This window comes from Takifugu rubripes, chromosome 12 (assembly GCF_901000725.2).
Source record: "Takifugu rubripes chromosome 12, fTakRub1.2, whole genome shotgun sequence".
In the NCBI taxonomy this organism is placed as follows: domain Eukaryota; kingdom Metazoa; phylum Chordata; class Actinopteri; order Tetraodontiformes; family Tetraodontidae; genus Takifugu; species Takifugu rubripes.
In genome coordinates, this window is record NC_042296.1 from 5,977,205 (window position 1) to 5,995,757 (window position 18,553).

Consider the following 18,553-nt stretch of genomic DNA (forward strand, 5'->3'; position numbering starts at 1 on the left):
ATATGCGTAACCATGATGCCTTCTTTCCCCGAGCGCTGAGCTACCTCAGGCTGGGCGAAAAAAAAAGCTCTATTCACAAGGGAAGATGGCTGGAGGACGGGGGGGCCGGCGTGCCAGGCATTCCACGGTACACAGTGGACACATTATTATGACACTTACAAGGCCGGCTGGATAGATACAGCGTGATACGTGTGTGAGAAAGGTTGTCCTCTCGGTGTGACTGCTGCTATGAACCCACTGGCAAACCTCAGAGCTCAGAACATGTCTTTGATGATCTATGGAATGGACTTGTGCACACGGCCTGTGGTTTGCATTTCAGTTCAAAGAGGATGTTCTTTAACATGTGTGGGAACATCACCTTTGTCCACAGTGGTGACTAACAATAGCAAAGTGCCTCATTGCTGTAGCATCTGTGATAAAGCAACCACATTGAGCACCATCAAATCTGACAGCCAGATTCTTGTTCACGTGTAGGTCGAGTTACATTATTGTTGATTTGCTGAGTCTTTGGAGCTGTTCCTGCCCCTGTTGATCCATCAATACCACATTTCCACATGGACTTGGCTCAGTTTCAGTCATTTTCCCCTTAGTGAGAAGCACCTCAACTTGGGTGGATTGTCACAGGAAGAGTCGTGACGTCCATGTCTATCGACAGCCACACCAAACAAATGTCTGCACCCTGTCATTGGACCACGGTGATGACTTGCATGTCGCCCAACTGTTGGCTGGCTCCTCCAGCCTCTCCCTGCCCATCAGCAGCCCTGCAGTCTGTTGACGCCACATATCACCTGATGGAACGCTAAAAACTAGGTGGATGCTGGTGGAAGCACCCCACAAGAAGCTGGACCTGGGGGCAAAGAGGTTGTAGCTGTGCTGTAGCTTCTGTGGTGGTGGTGGGGGGTGCTTATTGATCCCTGAGGTAATGGACTGACCAAAGGATCCAATACCATGGTGCAGAGAAGGAGCAATATCACCACCTGTCTCACCCCTTCTACCAATATGAACCAGGAAGGCAGTCAAGCATTATCCTTGACTCGTGTATGTAGTTGCTCAAGGGCAGGAGTCCAAAGCAGGAACTTGTTGACCTCTAAGCATAGCTAAAGTTTAACAGATTAACTGTAGAGATATGCTGTCTCCTCCTAACGTAATAAGCAATGCTCTCACAAAGCGCTCCTTTCATCTCGATGGTGTTTGTATGATTCTTTTCCACATGTGTGCCTTTGAATCGGTCGCTTGATGTTAATTAGAAGAAGCTCGGCATGTTACAGGGCAACAGAGCGACTTCTGTTTGTGCGGACATGCGACGTAGATGTACCCGTTTATGCGGCGTAGTGTCGGATTTGGCATCAACGTGGACTGCAGACACGCATTCCGATGTCGCCGGGTCTTGCAGAATCAATTACGCTGATTGGTCGCGTTGAAGATCATTTGTGGGCCCCCTGAACACTGAAGTCTTTTTCTTGCGAAACTGATTTTGCATAGCATAAACAGCCGTTGTGAAGAATGTGTGTGGGAGAAAACGATCAGGTGGAATGTGCATGATCATCACACTGACATATTTTGCCGCTGGTATGTTGTTGACAAGCGGAAGTGAACAACACGTCCAGTCATGGAGCCATGAGGAGACAGCGTGATTTGCTGATCTTGTTTCCCCAGTTCCTTTACCAAGTGTGTGTGTGTGTGTGTATATACGCACAACACTGAACAATGGATTTAACCGTGATTCACCGTCCGATGACACGAATATTGTCCATTTTGTTTTTTACCTCCACATAATCCACAAATCTTGATTTGGCCTCTGCAGAAACGAAGTGGTCAATAACGCCTCTTCAGCGGGGTTGCACTACTTTCACTACAGCATGTTCAGGTCAGGCCCGTTGAGAACGTATGACATTGATTAAAATCTGTGCTAAATTTCGATTCATCACACTATCACTTTCATCTCTCACACACTGCATTTCCATCCATGGGACTATTATAATTCAATAACTTCACATAATTGGCATGTGAAATGGATGCCACAGCCAATAAAAGTTAGCCAGTAGAAAAGGTAGCAAAGCCAGCAAGTATAAAAAGCCTAAATTTTAAGCATACGGTGATTACGGGCTGGTCTGTTGAACCATATACCAGAGGTAACTTTCTACTGAAGCACTAAAGTGCTGAATCGCTTACAGTAATACTGAAACCAAAAGCATGTTACTCCAGAACAATCCCTGATTGCTTAAGAAATATTTAATAGTGAAACTGCTGAAACAGAAAGTGTTTCATCTTTCCCCAAAGTGAGAGAGATACAGTAAGTCATCTGAAATGCATATTAATAAGGGTGGTTTCAGATATTGGGAGTTTTCTCAATAGATTGGAAGAGCCTTTTTTCTTTTTTCTGTCAGAGTAAAGGCACTCTTTATCTGGATTGGAAGGCATTATGTTCGTCTTGTAGATGTACACAAATACAACTATATAGTTGCTTTGCTTTGTAACTTCTATACAATCAAGTGTGTTACAATGAGGCTCACCCCGTCCTGAGTTTCTAACTGACCATGCTTTTATTGAGCACATACAGGTGTTTGTAAGTGAGAATTTGACTATTATTTTGAAGCCTGTTGCTTCCTTAAACTTAGAATAGAAAAAGTGCTAAAAACAAAAACAAAAAAATCCGAGATGTTTTCTATTTAAAAGTATGTTAAATCCAGTATTTCTTGGAATTGAATCGATTCCTTTGCTTGGTGTCCTCTAGGGGCGGGGACAATTAGAGAGAAACTGCTGATTGGTCCAGGCGCGCCAGACTTGTTTTTAGACTGTGCAGTGATTGGACAGAGTTACGTTCGGCCCGCCCATGGGCGGTGCCACCGACCTGCTGAATGTTGAAGGGCTGCGCTCAACCGGTGTTCAGTTTAGAGGGTCTCTCTCTACCGGGGTGTCTAGTCCGATTGTCGGAACAGCCGAGGGGACTTTGCTGCCTTTTCCAGAAAAAGCCAACATTTTTCCTCGCTCCAGCGAAGGATACGTAACTCGCCCTGGGGTTGGATTAAGCCGAAGCCGCTCTTTTTTAGTTTTTCTTTTTCCTTTGCTTTACGAGACGCGCAAACTGATCGAAGACAATGGGCTCCCAGGCATCCAAAGGAGATGTGGCCGCGGAGGGGAACGCCGCCGCCGCTGATGCTGCAGCTGTCAAAACCAACGGACAGGTAGGTGCACCCACTTCATTAATGCTTTTCTATCAAAGAGTGACGTTGGCTTTGGTGGAAGTTTGATTTCTCACCCAAAAACTTGATTTCTGTCCATTTTATTTGACGCTGAATTCCTAATGATCGGAATGTGACGACATTTTGGGGCAAGTTAGGTGGGGCTTTTTTTTCAGCATCGCTGCCTCCTCCTCGATGACTTGGTCACAGAGACGCAGGGAATATTTTAACCAGCTCGCAAATGGTGCCAACATTTCCCCCGAGAGCGCTTTTGTGGCGGAGATCTCATCCAAAATCCGCACAACGCGTCTGAAAGTCCCAGTCTGAAAAGGGGGATGGGGGCTGCTGGAGCGCACGTACGCAGTCTGCTCCGCTTTTCTGCTTAAAATAAGACCGCCTGTCTTCTTCCAGCTAGTTTTACACCCTTTAACTCCCCCCCCCCCCCTTTTTTTTTTTTACACAAACTCACAAATCTTTAGGACCGTTTTCGTCATTTATTTAACCCATGAATGAGACCATAGATATTTTTTTTTACATTATCGATTGCTATAAAGTAACTGAAATATAAAGATTTTTTTTTTTAGTTTTTTGTTGTGTTGCTTCATGTATTTGAATTTTAAATTGCAGTTTGATGGGCTGCAAAGATGAACTGAAGGTGTTTTCCTCCATCGATGAGGCTCCGTCTTGTCTTTGTTGAGCTGATGTCTGTCTGGTACCCGGGCGGCTCTGTGAGGCGCTACCGCCGCCTATCGGCTGATTAGGGTACGACAAGGCGTCGCCTCTGAGCCCGGAGACACGGTGATTAATTGATGAGCACGACGATGCTCTGACAGAGGAATCAAGTCGGGTCGACGGGTGTCCATCCCGTCTTACAGAAGTGGACCGAGAGTGTCACATTTAACATGGTTTCTGATGCACAACTGACTGGTTAAATATTGTGTTTTTCAGGAGAACGGGCACGTGAAAACCAATGGCGACGTCTCTACAAAGCCCGACGGAGAGGCCGCCGCCACCAATGGCTCAGCCGAGGCGGCCAAGGAGCCCGAAGCCGGAGCGGGCGGCGACGCCATCGAGCCGGCGCCAGCTGCCGACGGAGAGGCGGCCAAACCCGAGGGCGAGGCCGCCGCCAAGGAGACCCCGAAGAAGAAGAAGAAGAAGTTCTCCCTGAAGAAGTCCTTCAACTTCAAGCTGAATCTGAAGAAGAGCAAGAAGAGCAGCGAGGCGGTGAAGGAGGAGGCGGCGGCTGCGCCCGCCGAGGAGAAGCCCGCCGAGAACGGGGCCGCTGCCCCTGCGGAGGAGAAGGAGGAGGAGGTGAAGGAAGAAGCTGCCGCTGAAGCCCCAAAGGCAGAGGAGGGGGCTGCTAAAGAGGAGCCCCCCAAGGAGGAGGCCAAAGAGGCAGCTGCTCCGGCCCCCGAGGCCACGAAACCAACAGAGGAGAGCAGCTCGACCCCTGCCTCCTCTGAAAATAAAGAGTGATTGTTCCTGAATGAACTGGCTGAACTGTTTTTCAAGAGAGAGAGATAAATTTAAGGATATATATATATATTTATATATATATGTGTATATGTATACATATGTATATGGATATATGTATATGTAAATATATACACATGTATGTGAGAGACTCCTTTTGACGTGCCACTTTTCGTCATGATAACAAGACGACAGACTAGATTCACTAGATCACTTCCCTGGTTACTGCTTGACGTCTGGACCCGGACTGAGTTTGAGGCTGTGAGCTTGTCGCCATGTGTGGAAGACGGATTTCCAAAGGCTTAGAAAGTGAGCTAAAAACCCCACGACGTGTAGATGGATGAAAGGGGGGGGGGGGGGGTGGAGCCGAGGCATCTTTTCCTTGAAGATCGACCAATTGAGATGCCTCCTTGGTGAAGGAGCGAAGATACGGGGACACCACCACCACTCCAAATGACTGTCTAATACTAAAAAAAAGAAGAAGAAATCAGAAAATTACAAAAAAAAAGACTCGCCAGGTTTTTACATTGCTATATTTTAACCCAAATTTGAAGTATTTTGTGGTGTATTATAGAGAACCATCTTAAAGATTCAGAGAAGATATTACTTGTTTGTTTAAAGGAGAAAAAAAAGAATAGACGACTTTGATTTTTACCTTACTATGAAGAAAAAAAACAACACTTCAGCTTGCTATGTTCACTGTTGCGGTTTGATATGAAGCAGAGTTGTTTATCTGTTGTGTGTGAGCCTGAATCTGCTTTGTCTCTGTAAATACATTGGACTGATTTCTGTTCTTTATTTTGCTAATGTTGACAGATGTTACTGGTTTTATTGTAAAATTGATCATGGTAAATAAATGTTGGTTACCTGCCCGTTAAAGTGCGTCGATGGTCATTTACATCCTGCATCGCACCACAGGAAAAGACAATTTAGGTTCCTTTAATGACGCCGATCGAGACACAAGATATTCTATATTTAATCTGCATATAAATGGACAATAATAAAGCACAAATGCAGCACCAGATATAGGAACTAATGATGGAAACCCCATTTTATTGGGCTGATAAGGCAGCCAATGTGGACAAAAGCTCGAGGATTGATGACTCTAATGGGGTTCCTGTGTGCTAACTCCTCCATCCTGAAGTTTGTGTAATAACTATAATCCTTGACTCTGACATCACCTTCCACTCCAAGGTTACAGTGAGATAAATCCAAATCCTGATTGCTGACAAGCAAGCTATTTAGATGAGAGAATGAGTAAATGCACGAGAAAGATTTCCCTCGACGGGTGAATATTACACAGTCGGAATAATAAAGGATCACGAGGGCTGAAAACTGGCACACGTTCCGCTCCGGCTTCCAGGAAACACTGAAAAGACCAGATAAAAGCAGCGATCTGGCGACAAAAGTGGACGATTTGGCGTCGCCTCATTCGAGCGGTGGCCTCTCGGAACTTAGGTGGCTCTGCGAAGGACGGGCATGTTTGTGGCTCACTGGTCTGGAGGTAATTGAATGTCCCATTGCTGCTCTGTGAGCTTCGATGACCCGTGACCTTTTATTAGCCTCCCGACCTGAGTTTCCCCCTTTTGAGGGAGGCAGGTGAGCACAGCCGGCTGAGCACATCAGTCCATTTTGAGCTACATTCCGGCCCGACCCAGCCCAGTTAATGAATTATTTAACAAGGCTATGGCTCCATATTAATAAAACTCTGGCTGTCAAACCATGTGATAAGGTCACCCCCCCCCTCCTTGTTTTCTACTTGTGACTGAACAGCAATCAGCAGCTTGCTTGATTTCTCATATTTGGTGGTTTATGGTGATAAATATTAATCGCTTCTCCACAAGGACTCAACCCTCTCTACATTCCCGGTGTTTTGTTTGCGCAGCATATTACACATTAGATAGATAATAATTTCAGGGATGCAGCTTTTCTTATTCAGCAGCAGAATCCAAGGTTCTACTCAAACAGGTGAGCTTACACTGACACCTGGTGGTCATTTTAGAGCATAGCAACGCATTAATTACACGGTATTGTCACAGACGTGGAGCGGGTTGGGACGACTGTTCTCTCTGCATGTATTTGCATAACGCACCATTGTGCACCAACTGAACCGTTAACATAGCTCAAAATAACAATATTAAAGTAATAGAAGGGGGGTACTAAACTACTCACACGACGCCAATAAATCATTCATTTCAGATTGATAACGATTGAGGATATTTTGTGCATTCTGAGCATTGCTGCATTCAACACCAGTCCCTCCATCTTTGCTGTCCCGCCAGTCTTTCATCCGCGCACAGTCAATGTACCAGTCTAGACATTGTCTGGTTGAGGCTGCAGACCCAGTTCAGCTTGGGATTGTGACACCGGCGTGTCTCGGGCGGGCGGTGCAGCATCTGTGATTGGCTGACACGAGCGCAGCTCTTTGGTGCTCGAGAGGAACCGGTGGGTACGAAACACTTGGGGAAGCTGGTGGAAAATGGCGCTGTCTCAAGGAACAAAGAAAAAAGTTTGCTATTACTATGACGGTAAATATTCTGCATATTCTTGTTTATTTAGCCCCGGCTAAAGTCACCGTTAAGCGTGGATAGGAATATTTCTTTCCGATGCTGCATGCGATCATTTTGAATGGTAAAGCCAGCTAGCCGGAGTAGCGTGCTAGCTAACCTGCTAGACAAGCTACCGGCCGAGGCTCATTGAGTTGCAGGTATACATTAAATGATTTACAATGCTCCCGAGATGGTGTACGCATTGTAATCTAGCAACATCCGTGTACATCAATGGTTGTGCAGCAACCAGAGAACGTTTTCTGGGTCCCGTAAGCGTTGAAGGAAGATGCGATTTGTGCCCTGGTTAATTTGCTCATTAAGGGAGCACAGCAGCAGATTAGCCACGAAGCTAACAGGCTAATCACGATGCTATGCCTTAACTCAAGCAGCTTTGAAGAATCAGACATTTGCTTCGAGTAAATATTGAATTTCCGCGACTCAAAATGATTGTCTAATTCCTTGTTTTTCCTGCAAGCGGATATACATTAACGAAAAAGACAGCCAATCATAATCTTCATCAAAAAGGGTGAAAATGGAGTTGGAACCTTGATGTTCAGCGTGCATTCTTCTTTTTTCCCAAGGTGATGTGGGGAACTACTACTATGGCCAGGGCCATCCTATGAAACCCCACAGGATCCGCATGACGCACAACCTCCTCCTCAACTATGGACTTTACAGGAGAATGGAGATCTACGTGAGTTCTGGCACCCAGCACCTCACCGCTGATGCGCAGACATCAGTAGTCAAGAATAACCAAATATCTTACGTCTATTTAAAAAAAAAAAAAATCTGTTTTCAGAGGCCACACAAAGCTAGCGGGGAAGAGATGACCAAGTACCACAGTGACGACTACATTAAGTTCCTGAGATCCATCCGTCCAGACAACATGTCTGAGTACAGCAAACAGATGCAGAGATGTGGGTGTTGCCCCCCCCCCCTCCATCAGACGCGTTCTTTCTGTTTTTTAAACCCTTTTGTCTCCCTCCTTTGCTCACAGTCAATGTTGGTGAAGACTGTCCGGTGTTTGATGGTCTGTTTGAGTTTTGCCAGCTGTCAACGGGCGGCTCCGTCGGTATGATACTTGAACTGCGCCGCCTTCCCGCATTCTTTGATTCTGACGCTCCACCTCGGGTTGTATCTTTCCTGAAGTCGTGACACTTAAAATCGCCGTTTTGCTCTCTAGCTGGCGCGGTGAAATTGAACAAGCAGCAGACAGACATCGCCATCAACTGGGCCGGCGGTCTCCATCACGCCAAGAAGTCGGAAGCCTCGGGCTTCTGCTACGTCAATGACATCGTCCTGGCCATCCTGGAGCTTCTCAAGTAAGCTGCTGCTTGGTGGTGGTCTGTGGGTCACTTCCTTTCTGAGCTCTTTGCTGAGGTGTCTCTGATTCCTGCCCAGGTACCACCAGAGGGTGTTGTACATCGACATTGACATCCACCACGGTGACGGGGTGGAGGAGGCCTTCTACACCACAGACAGAGTCATGACTGTTTCCTTTCACAAGTACGGGGAATACTTCCCCGGAACCGGAGACCTGAGGGTGCGTTTGTTCGCCTCCTGAGATCATCGTCGCCATTTCGCACGTTTACGTTTACAGTTGTGTGATGAACCCTCTGATGTGCGCAGGACATCGGGGCCGGGAAGGGCAAGTATTATGCTGTGAACTACCCGCTCAGGGACGGCATTGACGACGAGTCCTATGAAGCCATCTTCAAACCTGTAAGTCTTTTCAGCTATTACGTCACGTCAGTAATGAGCATCTTTGAGCTTTGGGTGCGTTTGATTGCTAGGTCATGGCTAAAGTCATGGAGATGTACCAGCCAAGTGCAATCGTGCTCCAGTGTGGAGCTGACTCTCTCTCTGGAGACCGACTGGGCTGCTTCAACCTCACCATTAAAGGTACCAACGGGTGACTCTTGAACCCAGCGACCCTCTTATGGGATGTTGTTGTAGTAACGGGACGTGTTTGCTAGGTCACGGCAAATGTGTCGAGTACATGAAAAGTTTCAACCTGCCCCTGCTGATGCTCGGAGGCGGAGGCTACACCATCCGCAACGTGGCCCGCTGCTGGACGTACGAGACCGCCGTGGCCTTGGACTGCTCCATCCCCAACGAGCTGCCCTACAACGATTACTTCGAGTACTTCGGGCCCGACTTCAAGCTGCACATCAGCCCGTCCAACATGACCAACCAGAACACCAACGAATACCTGGAGAAGATCAAGCAGCGCCTGTTCGAAAACCTGCGCATGTTGCCCCACGCGCCAGGCGTGCAGATGCAGGCCATCCCAGAGGACGCCCCCCACCCCGACAGCGGGGACGAGGACGAGGAGGACCCCGACAAACACGTCTCCAGTAAGTCAGCTGGGTTTTTTCCTGCTTTAAATGGGAGACGAGTCAGGCTGAGGTTGATGGTTTGATTCTGCGTTTCAGTCCGAGCCCACGACAAGAGGATAGCTTGCGACGAGGAGTTCTCCGACTCGGAGGACGAGGCAGAGGGACAAGGAGGGGGGCGCAGGAATTCTGCTAACCACAAGAAGGTGAAGAGAGTGAAGAAGGAGGAAGAGAAAGAAGGAGAGGAGAAGAAAGGTACGGTTCGATCCTTTGAAAATGGGATTCCTTCTGTAGCCATTTGAAGGATGAGACTAAAAGGCTGTTCTTACCCTTTTCTCCATAGAAGTGAAAGAGGAGGAAAAAGAGGAAGAGAAGATGGACACTTCAGGGTAAGAGGACGCTCCCTCCGTGTTCAGGACGACTTCCTGGGTGTTCACGCTTTATGAGCAGCGTCGATCGGTCAACACCCCCTCATCATCTGATGTCCTCGTGTTTGTTTCAGACCAAAATAAAGGCTGAAGGATCGACGTCTGTGCCAGGAACAAATGGACGGTTCAGCTCGAGCCCCGCTGAACCCCCCCTCCCCCCACTATTGGAACCTTCTGTATTGGATTTATTGTTCTAAGCAAACCCGGCTCGTGTCGTTTTCTGCACTAGGGCATCAATAATCTCACCCCGGGGGGGCGTTTTGAAGGCAAACCCCGAGCTTTAGTGTAAAAGCAGAGCTAGAAATCCTCATCTGTTGTGTGAAGCAGGTCTGTCGTTGCTGTTCCTCTTATGGTAACTGTTGACATGTAAAAAGGATTTTTTTTAATTTATGAAACTGATGCGCTGTCGTCCCTGTGCATGCGTGTTTGAAATGTCTCAGCATGTACATACCACAGGGCCTGGGCCCAGCTTGGGAAGTTCTTTTTAAACCCGTCTCTGTATCCATCAAGAATTTTTGTTCCATCCTGCATTTTATTTTGTATCAAAGATTGTGAACATTTCCAGAGGTTGGTCTGGAGGCCAGCGGAATATTTTGTACCAGTGTGTGTTAAAGGTAGAATGAGCTTGTAAAATGATCATTTTCTTTGCGTTTGTTTCTCTCCCTGTGAAATGTGTTATAACTTTGTTATAGAAAAATAAATGCTCTTCATTTTCTTAATGGTGGTCTTGTCCCCTTTATCCCTTTAGTGGTCATGATGGGGGGGTGTGCATGTTGGTGAGGGTTGTCCCCCCATGGTTGGGTTTCCAGTTCATTCCAAGGCCCCATGTGAGAATTTGTGGGTTTGGTGCCTTGCTCAAGGGTACCTAGGCAATGCTCTGAGGTGTTCTGGCACCTTCCCTGCTTTGCCTGGTGTGGGGCTCGAACCAGGAACCCTCTGTTTCTCAGCTCGGCCCTTAAGAGCCTGAGCCACCAGCATCCACACACACACACACACAATTGTGATCAATAATTTTATTGCGCTGCTCAAAGGGAATGACGACGACCTCGGACTAAATGGCAAAATGGTTCAACAGTCCAGTTAGAACAGATTTGCAGGTTCTTTCTAAACTAATGCAGTTTCCAAAAAAGCAGTGTTTCTTTTAATCACTGATGGATCAGAAGGTCAGACCGATGCACGTTTCAGTCCTTTACTCCTGACAGGAGTCGGGTATTTGACGCTGCTGCCGTCTCCGTGGTTACGCCTCCAGCTCAAAGTCAAAGTACTGTGGGTCAAAGTAATGAATCCGTACGTATCCGTCCTCTCCTCCGCTGCTGTAACTGCACGACGAGATGGAAAAGAAGGAAAAGATTAGTTATCGAACCCACTGTTGTGTCTGGGGGTTGACTGATCTCTGACCTCTTGCCATCGGGGTGGAAGGCGACACAGTTGATGGGACCGAAATGCCCTTTGACCCTGCCGAACTCCTCCTCATAGGCAGCGTGGAAGAACCTGAGAGCGGTCAGAAGTGCTTGACCGTCACCAACGCTGCATTAAACACCAGCATCATACAGGGCTTCTCTTACCTGGCCTCGAATTTTCCGATCCTCGTGGAGGTGGTGGTGACTTCCATGGCCTCCTGTCCGCCTCCCATCACCACCTGTTCGAAAAGAGAATGAATCCTCCAACTCTGTGGTCAAAGTTGTAAATGGCAGCGCTAAAATACGATGCAAGGCAAGTTTTGGCTTACGTGATCCATGATGGGGGAGATGGCGGCAGAGTTGACGGGTCTCTCCGTCTTAAAAGACTTGATGTGATCCAGAGAATTGGAGTCAAACAGCTAAGAAAATCAAGCACCGGGTAAACAACGTGTCCGAATCCAGTCGTACGCCATCGAACGTGGACCTGGGGGGGGGGTCTAACCTTGGCCGTGTTGTCCTTGGAAGCGGTGATGAACATGGTCAGATCCACTGATGTCTGGATGTCGTTGATCTGCCTGCTGTGCTCCTTCACCTTCTTCAGAATTTCTCCAGACTGGCCACAAGGCAGAGACAACGACAGTTGGCTCAAACCACGTCTGCTGGATGTTTAACCAGTAGAAAACATCCCCATCTTTTAACCAACCTTGGCACTGAACTGGTTGATCTCTCCATTCTCGTGGCCGGCGATGACAAAATCTCCCAGAGGTCCCCACACAGCACTGGTAATCTTGTGCTCGCTGCAGGGTAGCGACTGATACGGCTGGTTGTCCTCTGCAGAAAGAGAAGCAGACTTGAAACACGTTGCTGGACAATCTTGGAGAATCAACATCGCCATGCTCGTTTCATCATTTTCAGATATCTGCATGCTGGGATATGTACCGATTTGCTGTGGATCCCTCAGGTCAAAGAAGTTCAGGAAGCACTGGTAACCCATCTGCTTGTCTGTGGAGAACATGATGATGTTGCCGCTGAAATCGAAGCCGCACGTTCTGACAGCCGAGTTGGTTTCGAGCAGGGCCAGCTGTTTACCTGTACACCGGGACACAAATCGAGAGCACGTGAATAAATAACTCAACTTAGAAGAACCCAGTATAATTTACTTACCAGTCTCACAGTCCCAAAGCCGACAACTGTTGTCTGCTGACCCTGTCAGCACATTTTTAGTGTCCCCTGAGAGCAGACATGTTAAAGAAAGGCCAGCCAGCTCCACTGTAGACATCTTGCACAGACGTATTCAATCATTCAGGGTCAAATCATAATCACAGTTGTATTTTATCAAAGGATACAGTCACAATCTACACACCAAACAGCTCCCGTGTGTCCGTTATAAGTGCCAAGCCTTTCACCATTGACAGAGTACCAAACATTGGCCACCTTCAGGGGTAGACAGCACAAGAAATAAATCAATTGGTGTCATCCCAGACTTTTTTTCCCATATGGAAAACCATCATCGGCAGCGTTACTTACCGTATCTTTAGCTACAGAAAACAGCAGGTCTCCTTCTCTGTTGTACTTTATTTGCGTGATGGACCTCTCATGGCCCTGGAGCAGGATGGGTTTCTGTGGAGACACATCTGCATCACCACCTGGACCGTTTCACCAAACTAGACGTGACACCCGTTGTGTTCTAAAACTACGTAGTGCGCCGCTGAAATTTGCCGAATTCGAAGGAAAACACTTTTTTTTTCTTTTGGGAATGAAAGGATAATTTGTCTTCATGTAAAAACACTTGTCCAGAACAACCAAAGAGCAGACAACGGCTTATCTAAATGCTTTCAGATAAATGTATGTTATGCTCATTTGAAAGCTAAGCTAACTATGGCTAATTCTGCTAAATTACAGTTGAGCTAATCTGGGGAGAAAACATTGTTATGGCTAAGATACAGTCAGTGGCTAATAGTTTTCAGCAATCATAAACATCACTTACCATTTTTATCAGCTAAATCAGTTTAGTTTAGTCACGATACCCCTGTAAAGAAATAAGCAATGTACACTCGTGTTTCAAGCGCGGGGCCGCAACGGAAAAGGAAGAAGTACTTCCGCTGTCAAGACACAAGGTGGCGTTAGCGCGCCCTCTAGCGGTAGAACGACACACTGCTCACGATTTACAATGAAATATAATTTACCATATTTTTAATTATAGTTTTGGCCACAAACTATATTTTCAGCCTCCTAATGCTTCTATTAAATCTGACAGGTTAAGTTTTCAGTCGTATGTGTAATAAATGGTGCTAGAGGGTCTATCTGTATTGTTTATTTAACAAGGAACCAAATATACAGGCCCAAACGAAAGTACTGCAAAAAAAGGAAACATCTTTGTTCCTTCCTATGATCGACGAACCTCCACATTCACATTAAAGATGTTACCAATGCTACAACTTGAGAAGTATGAAAGAATAAAAGATTTTTGTGATTCAACTATAATTCAGAAATTCAGACATTTTAGCAAACTTTCCCTCCTTATTCCTATCAGACTGAGTCAACACACTGTTTCAAGAGCATCACAGAGACACAACATGGAATATTCAACATCGAACAAAAAAGGACTGTACTTTTGTGGTTAAACGATCAGCAAAAATAGAGTTCTGTGGCGAGACGTGTTAACTGTTACATTGCTTTTGTGTGGGACAGTGGATATAATGGTTTTACATTCTCAGCGCAGTGCTTGTCAGTTCAGAATGCCACAGAATAAAACCCAGAGGCAAGCGTTGCATAGAGCTCCGTGAACATTCTTGTGTTACAACCTGATTACCTGCTACAGCAAATACCAGGACCGGGAGGAAACAATCATAGTCAGCTCGGCCGCAGGAAGGCCAACATACAAAGTTACAGTGTTCCGATTATATAAGGGATCAGAGCGAACGCCCTCAAAAAGCAAAGGTGCCCAACTGTAACCATTTCTAGCTTTAACAAAGGGATTCAGTTTAATAGCAGTGCTCTGCAAAACAGACATCAAAATCTGGGAATATGCTTCATATACAAAAAGAAAAAATCAAACACTTTAAAAAGAAATGTGACATCCCAAGAAACTGAACAATTCCACACATCAGAATCTTATTCATGAAATTGGTAGCATTTCTAATCCTTCTATTTAACTGGACTGTGGCCTAGATTGACAGATAGCATAAAAGAACGATACTATATTACCTAGATTCCTAGAACGACCTGCAGGTTACTGCTCGTTAAGCCTTTCTGATCTGGCTCTCTGCCTCCATCCTCTCCGTTACTGGCACTCTTGTGGAACCCACAACACGCTCTGCATTTGATGCCGTTCACAAAAATGGAGCATGTGGTTAACCAACACAGAGGTAGCTAGTTTGTGCCTTTACGTGCACACGGGTAATGATGCTGACTCAGACCGTGAGCGTTTATGTTAATTATCTCAAGTGTTTAAAACGGGACTGACTTTGATAGACTGGGATTATGAAGTGGCACCGAATAACCGAGAATTTTAAAGTACACAGGATGGGAAAAGGGTTAATTTTCATATACCGAATTACACGGATCACAAAGTTTAATTACATGGATCACGGAGACTGCCTTAAATGTAGGGAAAGTAAATAGCTGTCGACCCAGTATCAGCAACAACTGAATTATAGTGTGCATGTAATGTACTAACAGATGAGGCACAATCATCTTCGATGGCCTGCAGAGCATGTGAGGACAACGCGCTTCATCTAGCAGAGGAAAAGGATCTTGCTGGCTGGTGGTGTGGCGCTGGAGGGAAGAGGGAACCCTCTTCATTCCGGTGTGGAGACGGGCGGACCCGCTGCCCCTTGGAGTAGCGTCTCTTTGTCCAGCTGCTCTTCACTGTGGCAGGACTGTGAGCAGGGGACAGTGTCCGGGACAGAGTGGCCGCTGGGTTCCAGCGAAGAGTCCGTGGGTGGCGGAGAGGGGGAGTCGCTCCCCCGGTCAGAGACGGGGGTCTCTGCGGCGCCCTCGCTGCTCAGGCTCTGGACCTTCTTGTTGAGTTCATTGCGCTCCACTTTGAGCGCCCGCCGCAGCTTTTCCAGCCGCTGGACTTTTCCCTGCAGGGCTTCAAACTCACGGTCCTGCACAGATTTCTGGACAGGAAAGAGACAGAGACGAGTTCAGTTATCATCCTTCCTGGCGGGGGCAGACATCAATCAACGGCATGCAGAACACACCTCCTCCGACATCTCCAGAAGAGCTTTGTTGCTGCTCTCCCACCGCGAGCGATACATGGCCGTCTCCTTCTCCAGCTTCTTGATCTTCTTAGTCATCTGGATCAAAACAAAACCGTCACATGGAGCACAGATTACACAGAGGTGCCCCCTTCCACACACCCTCACCTTCTCCATCTCCTGTTTAAAGGTGGTGAACACCTCGTTGCTCTTGGACAATGTCGTCTGAAACTCTTCAAACTTCTCTGTGTACAGCGACAACTGGAATAAAAGCAAAAGCGCTGCCTTGTTCAGCGAGTCTGATGACCCTAAAGTACAACTGAGCGCCAAAAACGCGGAGAAACCTGCTGTTTGAGGTGAACTTCCTGCTGCTTCATCAGTTCACACATCCTTTGAGACTCCACCGCTTCTTTCAGCAGCTGGACCAGAAAAGGAAACGATAAAAAGTGAATGTACAACTCCAAACACTTTAATTGCGCTGTACAGAAGTGCTCATTACAAATTCTTTCTCTCTGTCGTGGCGGTCCTCTGAATCCTTCAGAAGCTCCTGGGCCTGGTGCAGTTTGGCGTCCACCAGCTGCTGCTGCAGGTCTTTCTGTTTGACCACTTTATCGATGTGCTGGAAGGGATTCACAAATATCTGCTGGAAGGTTTGCAAAGACGTGGTAATGTGCCGAAGCCAGGTGTGTTAACAGCCCACGCACCTCCTCGCGCAGTTTATACTGCTCATAAAGCTTCTTCAGCTTTTCTGCCAACTCGCCGTTCTCTTGCCGGAGGCTGGCGTTCCTCTCGTTGTGCTGCTCCATCTGAGTCTGGATGTCGTTGAGTGTGGACTGAAAATGGGTTGTGACTTCTTTCCTTTTCTCCTCCTCCAGGCGCGTTCTTTGCACGCCTTCATCCTATGGAGGGAAAAAGAAAAACAAAAAAAAAAAGTTAGAAGCTACAGTCTCAGTGAGACCAGGGTTTGATTACCTATTAATCAGCCCAGGGGGAGTTTGTACCTTGAGTGTACGGTTGTGTCTCTGCAGCTCTCTGCACAGACTCTCCAGCTTGCTGCGAGCCAGGATGGCCTTGCTGTGCTCGTTCCTGAGGTTGTCCTTGTCCTGGACCAGCTGGTTCTGCTTCTTCTGCAGCGCTCGCATCTGTTTCTGGGTGTTGCGGTGCTCTTCCAACTGCCATGCAGAAAAGGACCAAAGACTGACTGACTAAGATGCTTCATAACTCCGTAGGAATCATGCTTCATTGTTTTTATCAGATTTATTCGTCAGTAAACACAAAGTAGGTAATTTGGGGGGGGAATGCTCACCAGTTCGGCATACTTCTTACACAAGCCGGCCAGTTTTTCCTCCGGGGTGCTCAAAGTATTCAGCGTCTGCATGAGAACAGTGATTTCTTTACCTGCATAGAGACAGGAGACAGCGTGAGATAGGACACATCAGACAGCATGAAGACTACTGAAATAGACACTGGTCAAGTGTAGCTTGAACTGATTGGTGTGGATGTTGAACTACTCATGCCTTTTTCATAGCTTGCCGTTTCGGCATCAGCAACACATTAACACTTAATTCTTACGAGGAAGACAGCTTCTTACCCAGCCCCTTCACTTTCTTTTTCTCCTGAGATTTCCTCGATTCCCTTTCCTCTCTATTTGCTCCAACGGCTTTTCCCTCCCCTGGCTTGTTCCCTGCCACGCCATTGAATTCCGGGCTGTGCGACTGGCCATTGGGCAGGGTGTCGTCTGACAGACTCTCCCGACAGTAGGTGCTGAGGATGTCCTCCAGCTGCCGACTCAGTTCCTCGGCCATATCACGCCGAGTCCGCTCTGCCTTTGCCACTAGACACAGTAGAGCTCATGAAAAAGTGTTTTTGTGGCATTCGAGCAACTAAAAGAATTCTGCAAAATCCCAAACAGACAGAACATAATATATAGAAGACTACAGAATGTTTGAGCTTTTCAAGGATTTGCCAAAGTATTGCAGGTCTCGACTAATTTCTCGGGTAACAGTCACAAAATCCTCTATGTCATTTTACAAATTGGCACTTTTACCTTCACTCACGGCTTGGTCACTTTGAGAGTGCGCGTCTGTCTGTGGGATCTGTGGCTCCGATGCTTCAGGACTCTCGCTGTCTTTCACAGCTGCAGATGACTGCAGCTCTGTCGTAGAAGGGGTTGCATTTTCACTGTCCTGGGGGGCAGACTCTTCTGTGTCTTGTTTTTTCATGTCTGATATGGACAAATGAATCAATCCAACAAATAGACTAAATACGGAGGCAACACTTTACACTTAATAAAAATACTCCAGAAGCTTGCGCAGAAGCATTTGACCGTAAGACCCGAAGCTTAATGACTCGATTAGAAAATCCGTCCTGCCATGTGCGGCAAACACACCGCATGTACGTGTGCACATATGTCCACTTTGAATTTAAGCTTATAAGATGTACACTGCCCTCCCAATCTTTCGCTTTTACACCTTGATTTCATTTCAATATATCGCAAGCTAGCACAGGCTAACTGAAGCTAACAGCGAAATAGAGCTAAATCAGCTTGCAAGACGGACACTTGGTCAACACTCGCTCATTTATAAAGGCAGCAAATGTCTTAAAAGTACACATGTGGTTGTCTCATAGATGCGTTACCTCGTCTCAGATATTTTGGAACTGTTTACTTCCAGACTCACTGTGGAAATAGCTAGTGCGACTGTGAACTACAGGTTCTCTCGACAGCGTGAGCCAGAAAAAACACTTCCGTTCAAAACTTCTTCTTCTTCGTTTCTGATTAACGCGGCTTTACTTCCGAGTTTTAAACTTTGCTGCCACCTAGCGAGCTCCGCATGCACTACTATTGTTTAGTAGTTGAAGTATTTGAGAAGATTATAATCAAACAAGTTTTAGTGTTTTTTTTGTGAATCCATTCAAGAGACATATAACCTAAATACGTATGTAATATGAAATAAGACTCCCAAATTTAATGGGGAAACTC

The 18,553-nt window shown here is 46.7% G+C and overlaps 4 protein-coding genes across 4 annotated transcripts; 2 read left to right on the top strand and 2 right to left on the bottom strand.

The window, feature by feature from the left end:
• Positions 1-2,872: 2,872 nt before the first annotated feature.
• marcksl1b (MARCKS-like 1b) lies at positions 2,873-5,534 on the top strand. Its single transcript, XM_011609010.2, has 2 exons — positions 2,873-3,185; positions 4,131-5,534. Exons 1-2 carry the CDS (start codon positions 3,099-3,101, stop codon positions 4,656-4,658), a joined length of 615 nt encoding a protein of 204 aa, XP_011607312.2. The 5' UTR covers positions 2,873-3,098; the 3' UTR covers positions 4,659-5,534.
• A 1,494-nt stretch (positions 5,535-7,028) lies between these two features.
• On the top strand, positions 7,029-10,633 carry LOC101072042 (probable histone deacetylase 1-B). The gene is made up of 12 exons (XM_003968997.3): positions 7,029-7,183; positions 7,786-7,898; positions 8,004-8,121; positions 8,202-8,276; positions 8,388-8,526; positions 8,606-8,747; positions 8,834-8,926; positions 8,998-9,106; positions 9,181-9,561; positions 9,640-9,795; positions 9,884-9,929; positions 10,043-10,633. Exons 1-12 carry the CDS (start codon positions 7,135-7,137, stop codon positions 10,050-10,052), a joined length of 1,431 nt encoding a protein of 476 aa, XP_003969046.2. The 5' UTR covers positions 7,029-7,134; the 3' UTR covers positions 10,053-10,633.
• A 333-nt stretch (positions 10,634-10,966) lies between these two features.
• eif3i (eukaryotic translation initiation factor 3, subunit I) lies at positions 10,967-13,515 on the bottom strand. The gene is made up of 11 exons (XM_003968954.3): positions 13,356-13,515; positions 12,896-12,988; positions 12,715-12,802; positions 12,533-12,598; positions 12,308-12,457; positions 12,072-12,199; positions 11,871-11,981; positions 11,698-11,787; positions 11,534-11,607; positions 11,367-11,459; positions 10,967-11,287 (listed from the first exon to the last, which is right to left on the bottom strand). The coding sequence occupies exons 1-11, from the start codon at positions 13,356-13,358 to the stop codon at positions 11,206-11,208; spliced, it is 978 nt and encodes a 325-aa protein (XP_003969003.1). The 5' UTR covers positions 13,359-13,515; the 3' UTR covers positions 10,967-11,205.
• A 152-nt stretch (positions 13,516-13,667) lies between these two features.
• Positions 13,668-18,342, bottom strand: txlna (taxilin alpha). The gene is made up of 11 exons (XM_003968996.3): positions 18,211-18,342; positions 17,621-17,797; positions 17,165-17,407; positions 16,880-16,971; positions 16,575-16,745; positions 16,278-16,472; positions 16,073-16,192; positions 15,918-15,992; positions 15,742-15,834; positions 15,577-15,672; positions 13,668-15,492 (listed from the first exon to the last, which is right to left on the bottom strand). The coding sequence occupies exons 2-11, from the start codon at positions 17,793-17,795 to the stop codon at positions 15,169-15,171; spliced, it is 1,584 nt and encodes a 527-aa protein (XP_003969045.2). The 5' UTR covers positions 17,796-17,797; positions 18,211-18,342; the 3' UTR covers positions 13,668-15,168.
• Between the last annotated feature and the right edge of the window lie 211 nt (positions 18,343-18,553).